Genomic DNA, 18941 nt, shown 5'->3' with positions numbered 1-18941 from the left:
TGGCGGACTGTGGTTTCTTTTTCAATTTCAGGAACAATACCGATGTTTTTTTCTGTAACTTCCTTAGCATCGGCGATCACGCTGTTTACTCCTTCATCAGATCTCATCTTGGTTAGAAATAATTACACTCTTTTTATTGGATCTATCAAACTTTGCAAATCATTCGTGACTTTTTGCAACGACTTACCATATTTGTTTTGTTTAAGATCTCGTGCAATATTGCTAAATAAAAGAGAAACTTGAAGCTTTGTAGTTTCTTAACAAGTCCCAAGGTGGAGTTCCTGCCAAATCCATCGAGTTATTGGTCTTGAGAAGCTTCGTATAAGGCATCTACTTCTTTAATATGGTACCTCAAAGGCAACAAGGCCTCAATTCTACTCTCTCACCGTCTGTTACAGAGTGGTTTTACTGTAAGATTTGAATTAATTTTGTATGAGCTTGTGCGAATCAGAATGGGATTCAAATCAGAACCAATACTCGATTAGAGGGACTTAAATGTAAATTTAGTCCTTGGCATTATCGAAGTGCTTCATTCGATTTATCATTACACTTGCCCTACATAAACACGATTCTCCTTGAGAAATTTGAAATTAGTGCCATAAAATCACTAGCAGCCGACATGCGTTGCACCAAGAGGGATTGTTCAAGTTGAGGCAATTTCATGCCAACAATAACACATCATTTTTTAGGTGATTAAAATCGGTTTTGAATGCTCTGCAATTATCCAATAATTTTTGTCTTGATTAAGTCACATGGCACCCGGCGGTGGGCTCTCCCTCCGACACAGAGTGCGCCTCTGACACCTTTTGCCACAGAGAGCGTCCTTTGCTCAAGGCTCCCTCTGTCGCTCATCGCCATATGTGACTGCTTGCTTTGCTTACCCCAAGAGCCGCCCCTGATAATATGAGTGGGTGTCCTATAGATAGGAAATTCAAGCTAAGAAACCTATTTTTTAGGATGAGACATTGAACAAAAGAAGCCTCCCTAATTCGTCTTCGACCTCCAGTATAAAGAGTAGATTGGAATCAATACTGTGTAAACATTCCAAAAACCCATTCAGAGAATGATGCTCATGGTTGCAAATGGACCTAATATGAATTACAAAACAGGCCCAGAAAGAATATTCTAATGGAAAACTACCCAAAGCAGAATTTTTGATAAAATTCTAAAAGGTTATGTCAAATAAGAGGACGAAACTATTCCCATTAGTAAACCCGTAGTTTGGGAATAAATTGGGTTCTGGGGGAAAATGTAAGAAAAGTTCGTTTGGAGTTAGAAAAAGGGCTAGTGATTTTTAAATAATTTTTTAGACCACACTGCTTTTCCATTTACGAAAAATTCTGCAAGAAAAAAGGGTTTTAATTCCAACAAAGCAGTGAACAAAAAAAATGAAATACTACAACACTTTAATAAAAAAATATTTCGAATATTTCGGCCCCATGTCTGGGAGCCTTTCTCAACAGAAAAAAATTGTTTTAAAAAAAACAACAGACACACACAGACACAAAAACACGACAACTAAACACACGGAAAGGAAAAAAATAATAAATAAACAAGTACAACTCACAGTATAAACAAACTTTCAGCACTGATGTTACAACATGAGAAAAAAACCAAAGCGAATGTCTATAGTAGGGTCACTCTCCTCTCAACATTCAGTATATAAATGGGAATCCATTAAAAGTGACGACTATTTAATTGAACAAGCAACAAAGGTCACCAAACCTCAGGCCCCAGCTCTGGTCACCAGCTGTAGCAGAACACGTATTTAGTTTTCCTCATCACAGTTTTTATTTGATCAGGCAAAAATTGTAGATATGTCTGTATGACTTTTGCAAAGTTTCAGAGAAATTATAGAAATAAAAAAGATTATTTATGAGGGTATTAGTATTAATTTAGATCAATGGGAGCTTAGGATAAACTGAATTTATAACAGTTTAATTAAGGAGCTTCAACCAGTATTGATTTACATAATTGTCCTGAAACAAAGTGATAACCTTGCGAACAAAAGTCACAATGAGGTCAACACTGGGAAAAGTCAATGGACATCAGCTAAACTAGCAAACAAAAAAATTGGGAGCAAAAAGTCAGACCTAGCATGGGAATAGGAAGGAGGGGATGCTTTCAGCACTAGTATTTTATTCAGAAAGAAAAAAAGGAGTTTGAAAAATAAATATGATAAATGTTGTGCTTTAAATGTAAAAAAGATAACCGAATGTTTAAATTATATGCCGTCCTAGATATCCTAAATATCCTATGACTTTTTTCGTAACAATTTTTACTTTTCATATTAAAGTTGCTTCACCAAGCTTTCGTTTCTTTGAGGTGCGTGTTTTCTTCCAAATGGGTGTGTGGTTGTTTCCTTGCCCGATTGGCAAACTATTATCATAGAATAATAACCAGTAAAGTTTAGAAATTCAAAAAGAAGCATTTTCCCCTGGTTCAAAAGTGATGCCATCTACTTCTACAAACCATTTCTTTTTGTGATTCTCTTGAATTTCTTATTTCTTTTCCTGTATCTTAGACTGAGATAGAAAAACGAATTCATATGTTGCTCCTAAACTTTAATAATTATGTCATTGCTAAATGAATTCGGAGCTTCCCTTTGAGAGGGAGAAATGTGTCCCACAGCAAGAAAATCAGTGTTTTAACTAAGAGGCATGAGCGTTAAAGAGAACTTTAACGCTTATTGATACTCCTTCAAGAGCTGATGCCTGTGTATTGTTTCAGATGCCCGAAAGTTTGCACAAAAGTTTGCTGATGAGATGCACAATTTTGATAATTTTGAGGCGCTGATATATTCTTTGTTGAGGTACACACCAGAAAAAATTGGATGACTGCTCGAAAACGTGCTAGGGCCTAATTTGATTCAAAACAGGCTAGAGGTAAAACTTCGGCCCGAGGCCTCTCGACATGTTGCACTTTTATCAAGTTTAATTCGATAATATCCTTCAATACATATTGATGGAGGCACAAACATGATCCTTAGGTCCTTCAAAATCCCCTCGTTGCCCCTTTCGACGCTAACTTTTTAGCCAAATGGCAAGGCAAAGTCGCGCCTTTCATGTTTCCAGCAATAGCAGCAACATGGTAATGCACAAAAAATGGCCCATAGTAACCGAAAATTTTGAAATGTGTCTAAACAAAACCGTGAAAAAAATTGTCATTTGTAGCTGATTAAAGAATGCTAACTATTATTTCGATTAGTTTTGGTAGCAAAACATTATTTTAAAAATATGGAATTTCGAAAAATATCTGGAAGCCCCTTGAAAGTGGTGTCTGGTCTACACAAAAAGTAAACCACTGGAATTGCTATTGCCAAAAACCATATGATTCGAACTTGAAGCCCCCGCCCCCCTTTTCATCTTAAATATCGAGGAAAATCACTTCTTCGCATGGATAGTACTGATGTGTCCTCAACACCACATATAGAGCTGACTAAGGGCTCATTTGAAAGGAAATTGCGATATCTAAGTGCTTTTTGTAATCAGCAGACCATGATTTTAAAATGAAAGACAATTTTTGACAAAAAACTGCATCCTCATATACGAGATGGTGCCATATCGCGTATTCGTTGTTTATTAGATAGCATTTGTGATCTTTATTAGATAAAATTAACAATAAGATGAAATTAGTGAATTATTTGATTTTTAGTATAATCGCTTTCATTTTCCGTCGATTTGTCCATATGAAAGGTTTCTTTAGAAGTATGCTCCCCTCAAAAGGAAAATCCTGCTACGTCCCTCCATACACAAGGTGAGAATACTTCAAAGTCGTTGCTATTCTATATAAAAGGATCAATCATTCACCTTAACCTCATCCATGGCAAAGATGGTGCAAACCCCTTGAAAAGTGCCGAGGGAGTGCTCTGCAACACCTACTTGAATAGTTTCAACACGTTCAACATGTATTGAAAAAGTAGATCATTTCCTTTTTTTTGTGCTGGTTCCGTACAGGCTTTCCACTTTTCTGTCTTTTTATTGAGATGGCACGGTACTTGTATCATATATCGACCACAACAAGTACACATGTTAAGGAAAACATTCTTACTTCATAACGTGCAGAATAATAATAGTAACACATTTTGTATGTAGCCTCGCTATATTTTACCCCCATTCAAAGATAGTGCAAACCCCTTCAAAGGTGTCGAGGCAGTGCTCTGCAAGACCTACTTCAATAGTTTCAACATGTTCAACATGTATTGAACGTGTAAAAAGTAGATTTTTTTTTTTTTTTTTTTTTTTTTTTTTTTTTTTTTTTTTTTTTTTTTTTTTTTTTTTTTTTTGGTTCTGATTTCGTACAGAGTGGTGTCTTTTTTATTGAGATGGCACGGTACTTGTATCATATATCGACCACAACAATTACACATGTTAAGGAAACAATTCTTGCTTCATAACTTGCAGAATAATAATAGTAACACTATTATATTTTGTATGTAGCCTCGCTATATTTTACCCCCATTCAAAGGTAGGTAGGTAAATTTTTATTTAAAACTTTTATATCATATACATATCAATTAGCCACAAAAAGGCCCTTCTGTCCTGTAATAGCGACTATATTCATGTTATTTTAATCATCAATAATACTAACTCATTAAATACACACAAAAAAAAGAAAAAAAAAACAAAAAAATGAAAAAAAAATTATGTGTGTATATATACATATATACACACATACACACACACACATAAATGTATATATATATATATATATATATATATATATATATATATATATATATATATATATATATATATATGTATATATATATACACACACATATATATATATATATATATATATATATATATATATATATATATATATATATATATATATATATATACATATAGCATATAGCATATCACAAGAATTATAGCATATCTTTTTGCAATCATCATGTTTAAAATTAATTGCAACCATCGTTCGTCCCCTCCCAGAGGCAAAAAATCCGACCCCTTCGAGAGTCTTTGTTTGGCCCATGAGCGAAAAAAGAAAAAAAATTCAGACGGGACTCAGCCAATGGGTCTTCTGTACAAGGACAACGAATCTGGAACAGCAATTGAAAGCTCCCAAGTTGGTCTGCTTTAGACCAAACTCGTATAATAGTTTCTTTTATTTTTAATTTTTTTATACGCACAAAATTAGCTGATTGAATAAGAAATATTCACATGAATTTTGCAGAATTCTGATCAAATTTGATTTAAAGAGCCTTTTTTAACAAGAAAGTTGAAAGAACAAACTTTAAAAAAAACCATTGATTTTCCGTGCTTTAGCGTATTTTTCTGCTAAAGAAAATTTCTCCTGGTAGCCTTATTGCGTAAAATCCGATGAGTTTCAAGTTATATGACACCCAAAGATACATCAGAGAAGGCAATCGATTGCCTTCTCTGATCAACACCTAGTTGATGGAGGCGCTTCGCACCCCCCAAGCCCCCCGTGCGCGTAAGTCGTTACGCGCCATATTAGTTACGCGCCATTGTAGTTGTGTCCCTGTGTCCCACCTGTGAATATATATATATATATATATATATATATATATATATATATATATATATATATATATTTTTAACTAAGCATCACTTTAGTAGGAAAAAATACTTAAGTTTACGCAGCATCCCAACACCTCTTGAAACTTTACATGAAATCACATCACTATGTTTTTTCCAGCTGAGTTTATTGTCCACTATAAATCCCAGATATTGAGTTTCTTGAACTTCTGCTAGAGTAGTTCCATTATATATAATAGCTCCTGGAGAAGTGGTAGGCGCTGTTCCAATTCTAGTGAATGTCATAAAATTTGTTTTGGTTGTATTTATTGCAGGCCTACTTAGAGAGACGAATGTATGCAGTCCTTTTAATGCTTCATTAGCATTATCAGTAAGTTCATTGAGAGTCTTTCCTGTAACTGTAACTGCAGTATCATCTGCAAGTGAAGTAACTTTGGCTTGTGGTATGTAAAACTGCATACTATCACATTATATAAGGTATAATAGCGGACCTAAGACTGAACCCTGTGGAACTCCACAAGTAATTGGACAACATTTAGAAATCGAACAATCTAATATCACTCTTAAAAACCTTCCATTCAAATAAGATTCAAACCATTTAAGACAATCATCCTTTATTCCTAGGCAACGTAATCTTTCAATAAAATGCTAAAATCTACTGTATCAAAAGCTTTTTTAAAATCTATAAAAATCCACATACAAAAATTTCTTTTATCTAGTTCACTACTTACAGTATCCATCAGGTCCTCCAGAGCATGCACAGTTGAATGAGCTGCCTGAAACCAAATTGCGTCTCTGATAAAAATCCACATTTCATTAAATACTCATAGAGTATTTTATGCATTGCTTTTTCATAAATTTTTGACAAAACTGGCAAAATCGATTTGGGTCTCCAGTTCGAGATGTCGGTAAGTGATCCTGCTTTCGGCAGCGGGACAACTTTTGCTAGCTTCAATGGATCAGGAAATTGTCCTTCTTTAAAAGATAGATTTATCAGATAGACTAATGTGGGCACTACTGTGGGTGGTAGTATGGATTTCAAAGCCCGTAGACTTAGTCTATCTATTCCTGCGCTGTTCGACTTAACTGATGCTACAATTTTATTTACCTCATCTGTTGTACATGGTTCAATATTCATTTTATGCCCATCACCTCGGTTGCAACCCCTTCAAAGGTGTCGAGGCAGTGCTCTGTAAGACCTACTTCAATAGTTTCAACATGTTCAACATGTATTGAACGTGTAAGATGTATTTTTTTTTTTTTTTTTTTTTGGTACTGATTTCGTACAGATTTACCACTTTGCTGTCTTTTTTATTGCGATTGTACGGTACTTGTATGATATATCGACTACAGCAAGTACACAGGTTAAGGAAAAAAAGCTAGATTATGTTGATTGTTATTTTTTTTTTAGGAATTAAGGTGGGTTTTCTCTTTTATTTGTTTGTTTTACCTTTCGCCTTAAAATTATGAATATATTTCTATACAGAATATATGACATCCTGGAAAGCACCTATATTTTTTCTAAGCATTATTAAAACTTAAAATAATCCTATAAATTTACTACAATAAACTTTTTTAATATTATGTCACGAAACTATATATTACTTGAACAGTTTCAACATGTATTTACTCTAAAATATTTTTTTTTCAGTCTTCTTGTTTGCCAGTTAGTTTGTTTCTCTATGGTTTACCATCCACTGGGAAGAAAGCAGTTGTTTCTCATTTTCTACATAATTTCAATGGAATCGAACACGCAACTGTGAGTTGTGGAGCTGCCTATACCTTAAGGAATATATGGGAGTCTTTACTCAACCAAATTGCAGGTATGTTTTTAAATGCCAAGGCCGCATATGCAGGAGAGGGAAGACTAGCAATGTGTCTATGAGGATCTGTAACACAAAAATACCTTATTTATGTAAAAAATACATGATAGTTTTCTAGCTTGAAGTCTATTTTGTCATAATAGGTAAAACAAAGCTAACAAATGGCGAGTCCCTTACTATAAAACTAAATATTTGTGCATCGGATCAAATAATAAGATTCCTTTTTATGTGAAAAAATGACCCCTCCCCTTGAAAGAGGGAGTTTTTAGGTTTCTGGCGCTCCCGCTCCTAGACAGGTATGATTGTCAAAAGGTATGATTGCTACTCACGTCAGCTATTAGGCTACGCGATATAATATGTAATTATTATAAATTTTAAAACTTCAAAATGAAAATGCAATTGAAGATGTATTTTTATGCATATGTCTGGTATTTTTATGTTAGGATAAATCAGTTGTTCATAAAATACTGCTGATATTAGTTTCTCAATCAGTTTTATTTTATTTACCTTGCTTTGTGGGTGACGTGGACATATTTTTGTGCACCCAGCATGCATCATTGATACAAATGAATGCTTTGCTTGCTTATTACTTATATCCCTGGAAATAAAATATGGTGCGTTTACGCTAAAATCTACACTCCCCATCTCAATTAAAGGACTCTTTACAGAAAACACAAATTTCTCAATCTAGTACTGAACAATACAGTACTGAACTAGCTTTCATGGTGTCAACATCTAAACTAATCGGATTATTTTTCATTTTCACATACCTGATAGTCTGAGGTATGAATTTTAATCCCACTTGCTAGATCTCGCAGTATTTGGCAAAATACCAATTTTTAATTAAAACTTGTGTGACGGTTTATCAAGGTGTCAACATCTATTGATTTCACATATTTGATATTCTGTAGACTTAAATTGAATGTAAGGAGAGAGGGAATAGAAGGAGAGGAAAGACAAAGAAAAGAAAAGAGAGGAAAGGAGGAAGAAGAGAGGGAAGGTGGAGTAAAGGAGTGAGGCAGGTTACTTTTAGAAAGTTTCATTAAGTGCCATTCATTAAGTGCTGATTTTTTCTCAGAACAAGCAGAAGAGGGGAAGGAACCCCCCGGAAGTGCCGTATTGTACCCGCCGGTATTCAGTTATTCGTAAATTGCGGGGAATAGGTGAGGGGGTCCTTACACTTCCCTTGTTCCTGGGTTATTTCAGTAACTTGGGTATTCAGTATTCATTCAGCGCTCGGTGCGGGCACTTTAAATAGGCACTCTTGGATTATTATTAACCTGCCCTACGGGTAACGACTTGTGCTTGCTAGAAGACTGATTGCAGAATAGTTACGGTAGTGACGTAAACATGGCTGGCTACAGTTATGTTTATGCGCCGGTATTGAACTTTATAGAAACGGCGCTGCGATATCAAGACAGCGTAACGAAAGTGCAACAGTGAATACAGCGGTGAAGTTTTTTACGAGAGATGCTATCCGTGAAAACCACGAAAAAATGAACGAGATAGCGGATAATTCTGGGGAGCTGTATGTGAAAGAAAGACGTAGTCAAGCTTCGAGGGAAACCCTAGCCAGTGACATGTATGATACTGTGAAATTACTGAGCTCACTCCCTGAATTTAAGACCCGCTTCACCATCTGGAAATTATCTGAAGTACCGAAAATTCCACAAGACACTTTTACAACATTGTGTCTGAAATATAACGAATGCACGGATATGATTGACAGTGTTATGGAACAGTATAAATCTATCCTTCCGTCTCAGAATGATTGGCCTCGTCTCCCTCAGCCCGAGAAATCTTTACACCGGGTTTTCATCAGCAATGTACCTACCTCAGAAATAGATTCCTGTTCCAAGCAGAAGCAGTTTGTCGAAAGACACGCTAATGATGGAGGCATTTATCATATTCAACAGACTAAATCCGGCCTGGTTGCGTACATGAACAGCCCCAAGTCGACAGCTACTCTCGCCAACTCCCTCAAGTCCTCCCCTGATATAAGTGCTTCTTTTCGTGAGGAAAAGTTCTTCGCGATCGCCAAGTTTGTGCCCCATGCCACAACAGATGATGATATTCTCTCTGTTAACTCCAAATTAGTCAGTGCCAAGCGATATGGTCAATCTGAGACAATCAAACTTACCTTTAGTTACGCTGACTCCCGAAATGCAGCAGTCAAATATGGGTTATTCATTGATTATACTCACATCAACGTCCTCCCATTCAGACAAATTCCCAATCGATGCTTCAAGTGTCAGTCATTTGATCATCTTGCTAAAGATTGTACCAATAGCATGCGATGCTCCAGATGTGCTGGACCCCACGAGAACAGTAGAGAAAGCTCTTGCGACCCCCAAACAGTGAAATGCGCTTTGTGCCCTGATACTAATAATAGCCACCCTAGCTTTAGTCTACAGTGCCCAGCAGTCCGACGAGCAATGCAGAAAGTTTCTCCTCAAACAAGAAAATGAATGAACTGTCTATATTTTGCCGCAATGTTTACGGTCATAATGCTGCCAAATTGGACTACATCAAGAACTTGTGCCTCGCATATAATATTGTTTGCGTCCATGAACACTTGTTAACTACCGATAACTTCGGCCTCTTTCAATCAGTTCCTAATAAATCCGTGCACATTCATGAGGCTAAGCGCTCTAGCGCCAGGGGCCGACCTACTGGTGGACTTGCAATATTCGTTGACGAGAGCATAGACTGTCATAAACTTGAGTCGTGCGATTTCTATATAGCAGTCGAGTTCCCAGGCCCAAGTGCTTTCACGCTAATCAATGTATACCTACCAACTAACATGAACATGGATCATAGTGAAAAACGGTATGCCGAGGTCGAATTGGAAGGCTACTCCGTAGGCTAGGAAGCTCGCGTTTTTTAGTCTGCGGTGACTTCCAGTGTTACCCCTTCTCGAAAGGAAAGTTACAGGACGTTCTTATGGCATGTATTCCGACTGATTGTTCTCCATATATTAAAGATCAAAACTTTACGTTCATTCATAATTCAGGAAGCACAAGTAATATTGGTCACGTCTTTTCTAACTTTTCTATTCCCTCGCCTGTACATGTGGATTCAGAGCATACCACAAGTGATCATCTTGGTCTTAAGTTTAATGTTCCTTTTAGTCACGATGTGAAATCAAAAAGGCCAGATTATACAGAGAGACGCGAGTGGAAAAAGATTAACCTCAGTCTGTACCAGTCGAAATGGGACGAAATTTGCGACAAAATAAAAGTCCCGTTTCAGCTTCTTGTCCATGGGTGCGATGACAAGAATGCACTCAATACATACTGCGCTGAAATTACTCACGCGCTAAAACTTGCTGAGGCTGCAGCCGTACCTAGTGCAGCTATTAGGAAAGGTACAAGAAAAAGAGGATGGAGCGACCATCCTTACGTGAAGCATGCCAAATGGAGGTCTAAGATGTGGTATTCTGTGTGGCGCGACTCCGGCATGCCGAGGACTGGCACTGTCTTCAATCTCTTTCGTAAAACAAAAAGAGAATACAAAGCATATGTGGATGAGCTGAAAGTGAAGGAAGCAGAAACTGCTTCGGAAGAGGCTATCCGTGACCCACAAAATATGTGGAAAAAATTCAAAAGTAGTAAAGTGCAGTCCAAGCCATGTGCCATGATACCTGAGGAACAGTGGTTAAGACATTATTCGAAGGTCTTCGGGTCTAAAGGAATGTGATGAATCGCTTAAATCGCGTCTTGATTTACTGCTGAAAAAGAGAAATTATTTTTTTATATTCGTGAATGATGTTTTGAGGGCTGTTTGCCAGTTAAAGGTTAACAAGGCTCCAGGTCTTGACGGTGTCAGTAGTAATCATCTGCGCAATGGTTCACCGCTTTTGATCCAGCATATGTAACTACTTTTTCAGATGTGTATAGATAGTGCCACCGTCCCCAAATCGTTTTGTACCGGAGTCGTTACAAACATCCTGAAGAAAGGAAAAAACGCAAATGATTGTGGAGGCTACAGGCCGATTACTGTCTCAAGTACATTGAGCAAGGTGCTGGAAAAATTGGTCCTTCGCGAAGTTATATCAAAGTGTGTGATAGACTACAGGCAGTTTGGGTTTCGAAAGCATCTCAGCTGTGCTTTTGCCCATAGACTTCTAAAGCGTATTCTTGCCAAGGCTGATTCACTTGAGTTATCCGTACATATATGTAGTGTTGACATTTCCGCTGCATTTGATTCAGTAATCCAGTCTGTTGTGTTCCACACCTTACTAGATGCCGGTGTGAACGCCCATATAGTAGCTATGTTATCATTTTGGTACTCTAATAGCTATATAAGAGTGAAACTTTGGCTTGAAAAACTCAGCGAGCCAGTTAAACTAAAGAGAGGACTTCGACAAGGCTCCGTCTTAAGTCCGATATTATTTAACACGTTGATTTCTAAGGTTAAAAAACAAATTTCTGACGGGCTAAGATTTGATACTTGTGATTTGAGTTTAATAAGCTATGCTGATGATTTACTTATGTTGAGTTTCTCATTGAGTGTACTGCAGGATAATTTAGATGAGCTTGTATCTGGTTATAGCGCTATTGGTCTACAAGTTAATGGCCAGAAAACTGAATTTCTGGTTTTCAGCTCTGCAAAACAAGAGGCACCAGCACCAACTGTATCCGTAGATGGTGCTATTATTGCAGAGTCTTCATCGCTCAAATATTTAGGTCTTCGGTACGGCCGAGATAAGAAAACTACAAGAACTCTTTGCCTTGATACCCTTGTGTCTAACCTGCGAGTGAGCTATGCTAAACTAGCCCCGCTGAAGTATTCTTACAATCGGCAAATTTTGGCGAGGATGTACAGAGCAGTGGCATTACCACATGTCCTTTACCTTTCCCCACTTTGGGAATGGTTCACAGAAACAGAGAGACTAAAAGTTAGGTCCGCGTTTTGTAGATATTTGAAGTTTTTGATACGCATACCGCTATTCGAGAGAAACTCATTTCTTTTGAAGAAGTATCAAATTCCAGATCCCCGTGAAGCTGTGGCAGAACAGGAAACTAATGCTAGAAAAGGTGCCCTTAAGCACCTTTATGATTTCCTGCCGTCATATATGAGCTATGAATGTATACAGTGAATGTAATCTCATCGTTTAATCTTGAAGTATTGTTTTTCGCCTTTTTCTTTTTCATTTTTATTTCTTTATACTCCGCCATGTTGTTGTTCTGATGGTGGGCTAAAATAAACTATCTATCTATCTATTAAAGAAAAGCAATCTGACTGGAGTTAACCTGAAAAGTGTTTGGATGTACAAATAGTGTAAAGTTCAAAACTATCCCTTCATGTTATGGTTGTGATTATGACGTTATTCATCATCTCATGTATGAAGAATTATACTTTCGGCAATGAACTTTTGTTTTGGTCATTTTTAAGGAGTTTCTGGCTATTTTTGAAATTCAAGTTTGTTTTCGAAATAACATTTTTACTATTAGGTCTTATCGAGATAATAGTTGAGCGAAGGCAAGGAATTGGCCGGGGCAATTCTATGGACTCGATTACATGACTGAATTTTTTTATTTTTGTCCGGTCACTTTTCGTGTTTTGATAAGAAAAAAGTATTGCTTGAATTATTTGTTGAGTTAGTTTGGTCCGATGCAATAAAGATAGTAATAGTGACTTATATAATGGTATCTTCTGCTACAACAAATATTGTGTCTTTTTTATTGTGTTGCTATTTGTGTTTTTGCACCAACAGTATAGTATTAGAACAAACCCATTTACTGTGAGTTTTAGTGCTTTTACTTTTCAGTGGGGGGGGGGGGGTATGGGGGGAGTTCTTAGTTTTTCCTTGTTTCTTTTTTCTTCTCTTTCCCTGTTTTTTCTTATTTATTCTTACCTTGATTTTATTATCATTTTTTATCCATACCTTGATTATATTATTTTTTACCCTTCTTTCCTTATATTTTTTTCTTATACCTGTGGTCTGGTGGGCTTGGTCGTGGGGCGGAACTGCCATCCACCATGAGTAGTGGCCAGGCTGGTATCAACTCTTTGGGGGATCGTTTACTTGATTTACAAAATAATCCTTTAGATATTGAAAATATTATTAATAATTCAATTGGAAATAGAAATCAGATGAATAATGATTCTAATTCGGTTTTTATGGCACTTGGTATTAACCAAGTGACATATAGCAATCGCCAATTCTGTCGGTCTGTCTGTCGGTTTGTCGGTCTGTCGGTCTCGGTTTTGCTACTTTAGGCACTTCCAGGTAAGCTAGGACGATGAAATTTGGCAGGCGTATCAGGGATGGGACCAGCTTAAATTAGCAAATTAGCATAGTCGTTTTCCCAATTTGACCATCTGGGGGGGGGGGGAGTGGGGGGCCGGTTAATTCGGAAAAAATAGAAAAATGAAGTATTTTTAACTTATGAATAAGTGATGGGATCTTAATGAAATTTGATGTTTGGAATGATATTGTGTCTCAGAGCTCTTATTTTAAATCCCGACCGGATCTGATGACATTGGGGGAGTTGGAGGGGGGAAAACCTAAAATCTTGGAAAACACTTAGAGTGGAGGGATCGGGATGAAACTTGATGGGAAAAATAAGCACAAGTCCCAGATACATGATTGACATAATCGGAACGGATCCGCTCTCTTTGGGGTAGTTGGGGGGGGGGGGGGTAATTCTGAAAAATTAGAAAAAATGAGGTATTTTTAACTTACGAACGGTTGATCGAATCTCAATGAAATTTGATGTTTAGAAGGATTCGTGGCTCAGAGCTCTTATGTTAAACCCAACCAGATCTGGTGACATCGGGGGGGGGAGGGGGAGTTGGGAGGGGGAAACCTAAAACTTGAAAAACACTTAGAGTGGAGGGATCGGGATGAAACTTGGTGGAAAAAATAATCACGAGTCCTAGATACATGATTGACATAACTGGAACGGATCCGCTCTCTTTGGGGTAGTTGGGGGAGGGGTTAGTTCTGAAAAATTAGAAAAAATGAGGTATTTTTAACTTACGAACGGGTTATCGGATCTCAATGAAATTTGATATTTAGAAGGATTCGTGGCTCAGAGCTCTTATTTTAAACCCAACCAGATCTGGTGACATCGGGGGGGGGAGTTGGGAGGGGGAAACCTAAAACTTGAAAAACACTTAGAGTGGAGGGCTCGGGATGAAACTTGGTGGAAAAAATAATCACGAGTCCTAGATACATGATTGACATAACTGGAACGGATCCGTTCTTATTTTAAATCTCGACCGGATCTTGTGACATTGGGGGGGGGGAGTTGGGAGGGGGAAACCTAGAACTTGGAAAACACTTAGAGTGGAGGGATCGGGATGAAACTTGGTGGGAAAGTGCTAGATACATGATTGACATAAACAGAACGGATCCACTCTCTTTGGGATAGTTGGGGGGGGGGGTATTTCTGAAAAATTAGAAAAAATGAAGTATTTTTAACTTACGAACAGGTGATCGGATCTTAATGAAATTTGATATTTAGAAGGATTCGTGGCTCAGAGCTCTTATTTTAAACCCAACCAGATCTGGTGACATCGGGGGGGGGGGAGTTGGGAGGGGGAAACCTAAAACTTGAAAAACACTTAGAGTGGAGGGATCGGGATGAAACTTGGTGGAAAAATTAATCACGAGTCCTAGATACATAATTGACATAACTGGAACGGATCCGCTCTCTTTGGGGTAGTTGAGGGAGGGGTTAATTCTGAAAAATTAGAAAAAATGAGGTATTTTTAACTTACGAACAGGTTATCGGATCTCAATGAAATTTGATATTTAGAAGGATATCGTGTCTCAAAGCTCTTATTTTAAATACTGACTGGATCTGGTGACGTTGGGGGAAGTTTGGGATGGGGGAACCTAAAATCATGGAAGACGCTTAGATTGGAGGGATCGGGATGAAACTTGGTGGGAAAAGCAAGCAGAGGTCTTACAAACGTGATTTACATAATTGGAACGGATCCGATCTATTGGGGGGGGGGGGGTTAATTCTGAAAAATAAGAAAAAATGACGTATTTTTATTTTACGAAGGAGTGATCGGATCTTCATGAAACTTCATATCTAGAAGGACCTCGTAACCCAGATCTCTTATTTAAAATCTCAAGCGGATCAAGCGTAATTGTGGGGGGCAGCTGGGGGGGGGACCGGAAATCTTAGAAAATACTTAAAGCGGTGAGATCAGGATGGAACTGGATGGGACGAATAAAAACCTGTCTAAGATACGTAACTGACATAACCGGACCGGATATTCTCTCTTTGGTGGAATTGGAGGGGGGGGGGGTAATTTTGAAAATTGAGGTATTTGTAACTTACGAAAGGGTGACCAGATCTTAATGAAATTTGATATTTAGAAGGATCTTGTGCTTTGAATTTCTTATTTTAAATTCCGACCAGATCCTGTGACGTTGGGGGGAGTTGGAGGGGGAAATCGGAATTCTTGGAAAATTTGAAAATTGGGGTATTTATCTTACGAATAGATGATCAGATCTTAATGAAATTTGATTTTTAGAAAGAATTCATGTCTCAGAGCTCTTTTTTCAAATCACGACCAGATCGTTTGACATTGGGGGGAGTTGAAGGGGGATATCTTGGAAAAACGCTTGGAGTGTAGGAATCGGGATGAAGCTTGGTGGATAGAATAAACAAATGTCCTTGATACGTGATTGACAGAATCGTGCTGATTCGCTCTCTTTGGGGGAGTTGGGGGGAGGGGTTCAGTGATTTGGCGAGTTTGGTGCTTCTGGACGTGCTAGGACGATGAAAATTGATAGGCGTGTCAGGGAGCTGCACAATTTGACTTGGTAAAGTCGTTTTCCCAGATTCGACCAAAAATTAGAAAAAATTAGGTATTTATAACTTACGAGTGGGCGATCGGATCTTAATGAATTTTGATATTTAGAAGGACATCGTGACTCAGAGCTCTTATTTTAAATCCTGACCGGCATTAAGCCTCTTATATTCCTTTTTAAATCAATCTATTGATTCGTAGAATTTTGTTAGAGCTCATACCATATGATCTCTTGGCTCTTGGCTCTTCTCGCCTCGTCACAAGTGCCATATGAGCTCTTAGCTCTTGTTAAAAGTAAATATGTTTCGCAATTAAATGGTTCTGCTTCCTCTAAACGAGATGATATTTTCTCTGTGTTTCATCTGAACATTCAGGGACTCTGCTCGTCTTTTGATGAGTTGAAACGGATCGGTAGTGATGGAACTCCTGATGGTATACTATTAAGTGAAACTTTCTTGGATTCAAAAAAGGATATCTTTCCAGATATTCCAGGATGAATAGGAAACAGATGGCGAGAGGTGGCCTTATGCTTTATATTGCTGATCGTCTTGCATGTAATGTCCGAAATGATTTGAGCAGAAATGAGGAAGGAATCTTTGAATCCCTATTTATTGAGATTAAATCAATGCGCAAGTACTTAGTTGTCGGTTTGGTTTATAGGTCCCCCAGTGGATCTATTCCTTCGTTTTTGAAAATTCTGGAATAATTTTTGAACTCAGTCCAAAAACATCCCTGTGAACTAATCCTTATGGGTGATTTTAACCTCAACCTGTTGGATCAAAATTCTGCTTCAACTATTGATCTTTTGTCAATGATGCTCTCTTCGGGAACTCTACCTTCAGTTTGTCTACCAACCCGAGTTACAGAAACACAAGCGTCTCTTATCGATAATATTTTCTCGTCACTAGATGTTTTAGATAATTTGGTGCTGGTTAGTGATATTTCTGATCATTTTCCCGCTATTTCCCGATATAAGAGTGCTGATCAAGCGCAGCGTATAGCATCACCGTCTTATCTCCCATTTATCCGTTATAGTGATACTGATCTAAGTCTACTTAATTCTCGTCTGGCTGATGTGCCATGGGGTAGTTTGGTTTCTGATTTAGATTTTAACCACTCTTTTGATTCCTTTTATGATTTAGTTAAAGAAGGAATCCTGGAAATTTGCAATCGGGGTCCAGCGCCCCATACTTCGAAAAGGATATCACCACTGAATCCATGGATGACTCCAGGTCTCCATAAAAGCTGGAAATGGAAAAATTATTTGTGGAAGCTTTACAGGGCTTCACCATCTTTAGCTCATCACGTACGATTCAAGACCTATAGGAATATATTTAATTCGCTTTGTCCGAAGGCATAGTCTCAGTATTATCATAGGAAATTTTCTGAATGTGGGAAGGATGTAAGGAAGACATGGTATTTAATTAATTCAGTTCTTAGACCTACTCCCCCTCTGCTTTCAGTTCCATCAATGCTGAAAATCGATGGTAAAACCGTCCAAGGAGATGTAGACGTTCAGCTAGAGCTTACCTCTTATTTTACTGATATAGGAAAGGTAACTGCTTCCTCTGCAAGCTCAGCAACTTCTCGTTGCGATTTCAGAGCCTTTCTTGGACCCTCATGTTTGAAGTCGATGGTCTTGAATTCTGTTTCTGAATTTGAGGTAGCTCGTATCGTGAATACTCTTAAAGGATCATCCTCTTCAGGAGCAGACAAAATTCCTACAAGGGTTATCCGTGCCATTCTGCCTGCTATTCTGTCACCATTGACTAAGCTCGTCAATCTGTCTTTCGAGAAAGATATTTTTCCTGAATCTCTCAAGCGAGCTAAGGTTATAGTACTCTATAAGGGTGGTTCTCGGAGTGATCCTGCTAATTATAGGCCAATTTCTCTCCTATCTGTTTTTAGCAAAATTTTTCAGAAGGCTATGCTATCCAGGCTTCTTAGTTTTCTGGATGCAAAGAATTTTTTGCATGATTTCCAGTTTGGATTCCGAGCGAGTCACTCTATGGAGCATGCTTGCGCAGCTTTATCGAATTTCATTCATTTGGCAATAGATTCTGGTCATATCCCGGCAGCTTTATTTTTGGATGTTCGTAAAGCTTTTGATTCCTTGACTCATCGGATTCTTCTTTGGAAACTATCACATATTGGTATAAGATCTAACGCTTATTCTTAGTTTTATTCATACCTTTCTGGTAGGCTTATTTCAATTGATCCGCTTTTCCGGAGCCCTTCTGAAGTATATTATGGCGTCCCGTAGGGATCTGTTCATGGTCCCATTTTATTTTTGATTTATGTTAATGATCTGATTTCAGCTGTAAAAAACACCAGGCCTCTGGGCATGTTGCAAGCTGTGTCAGCCTAATGCTCAGTCGTGTTCCAATACTTCTTCTAATGAAGATTTTCTTGTTGCTTTTACTGATGATACCACTCTTGGGACCCTTGGGAAGACGGAATGTGATATCAAGTCTAACCTTGTGGCATTATTTGAGAGAGTTATGTCGTGGTTTAATGCCAATTACTTGGTCTTGAATGTTGGTCTTATTTTTTCTCGAATTGGTGTAGCTTTCCCTCAGCTTACACACCTTCAGGTGTCACAAGGCTCCTTGTGTAGACCAGAGAATCGGGTGGTCCGGTTTCTTGGTATCCTGCTTGATGAGAACCTTTCATTCAGAAACCATGTAGCCATGATTAGGTTTAAGGTCTCACGGAGTTTGGGTATCATTCGAAAACTTAGAAATACATTTCCTGGATCTATTCTGAAACTTCTTTTTTTCTGTCTTGTCCAGTCATATGTTTCTTATTGCCCCATTGTATGGATGTCTAC

At 37.9% G+C, this 18941-nt stretch overlaps 1 protein-coding gene across 4 annotated transcripts in view; it reads left to right on the top strand.

Annotated features, from left to right (window-relative positions):
* Positions 1-18941, top strand: part of LOC136037862 (origin recognition complex subunit 5-like) — a 98901-nt gene that overhangs the window by 37727 nt on the left and 42233 nt on the right. For all 4 annotated transcript variants that reach the window (XM_065720715.1, XM_065720732.1, XM_065720727.1 and 1 more), the window contains exon 3: positions 7162-7333. In XM_065720715.1, the coding sequence (XP_065576787.1) occupies positions 7162-7333 (172 nt within the window). The remainder of the gene's footprint in view (positions 1-7161; positions 7334-18941) is intronic.

This window comes from Artemia franciscana, chromosome 2 (genome assembly GCF_032884065.1).
Source record: "Artemia franciscana chromosome 2, ASM3288406v1, whole genome shotgun sequence".
NCBI classification, from domain to species: domain Eukaryota; kingdom Metazoa; phylum Arthropoda; class Branchiopoda; order Anostraca; family Artemiidae; genus Artemia; species Artemia franciscana.
The sequence above is the reverse complement of the archived record's forward strand: the minus strand, read 5'-3'. Positions and strand labels throughout refer to the sequence as shown.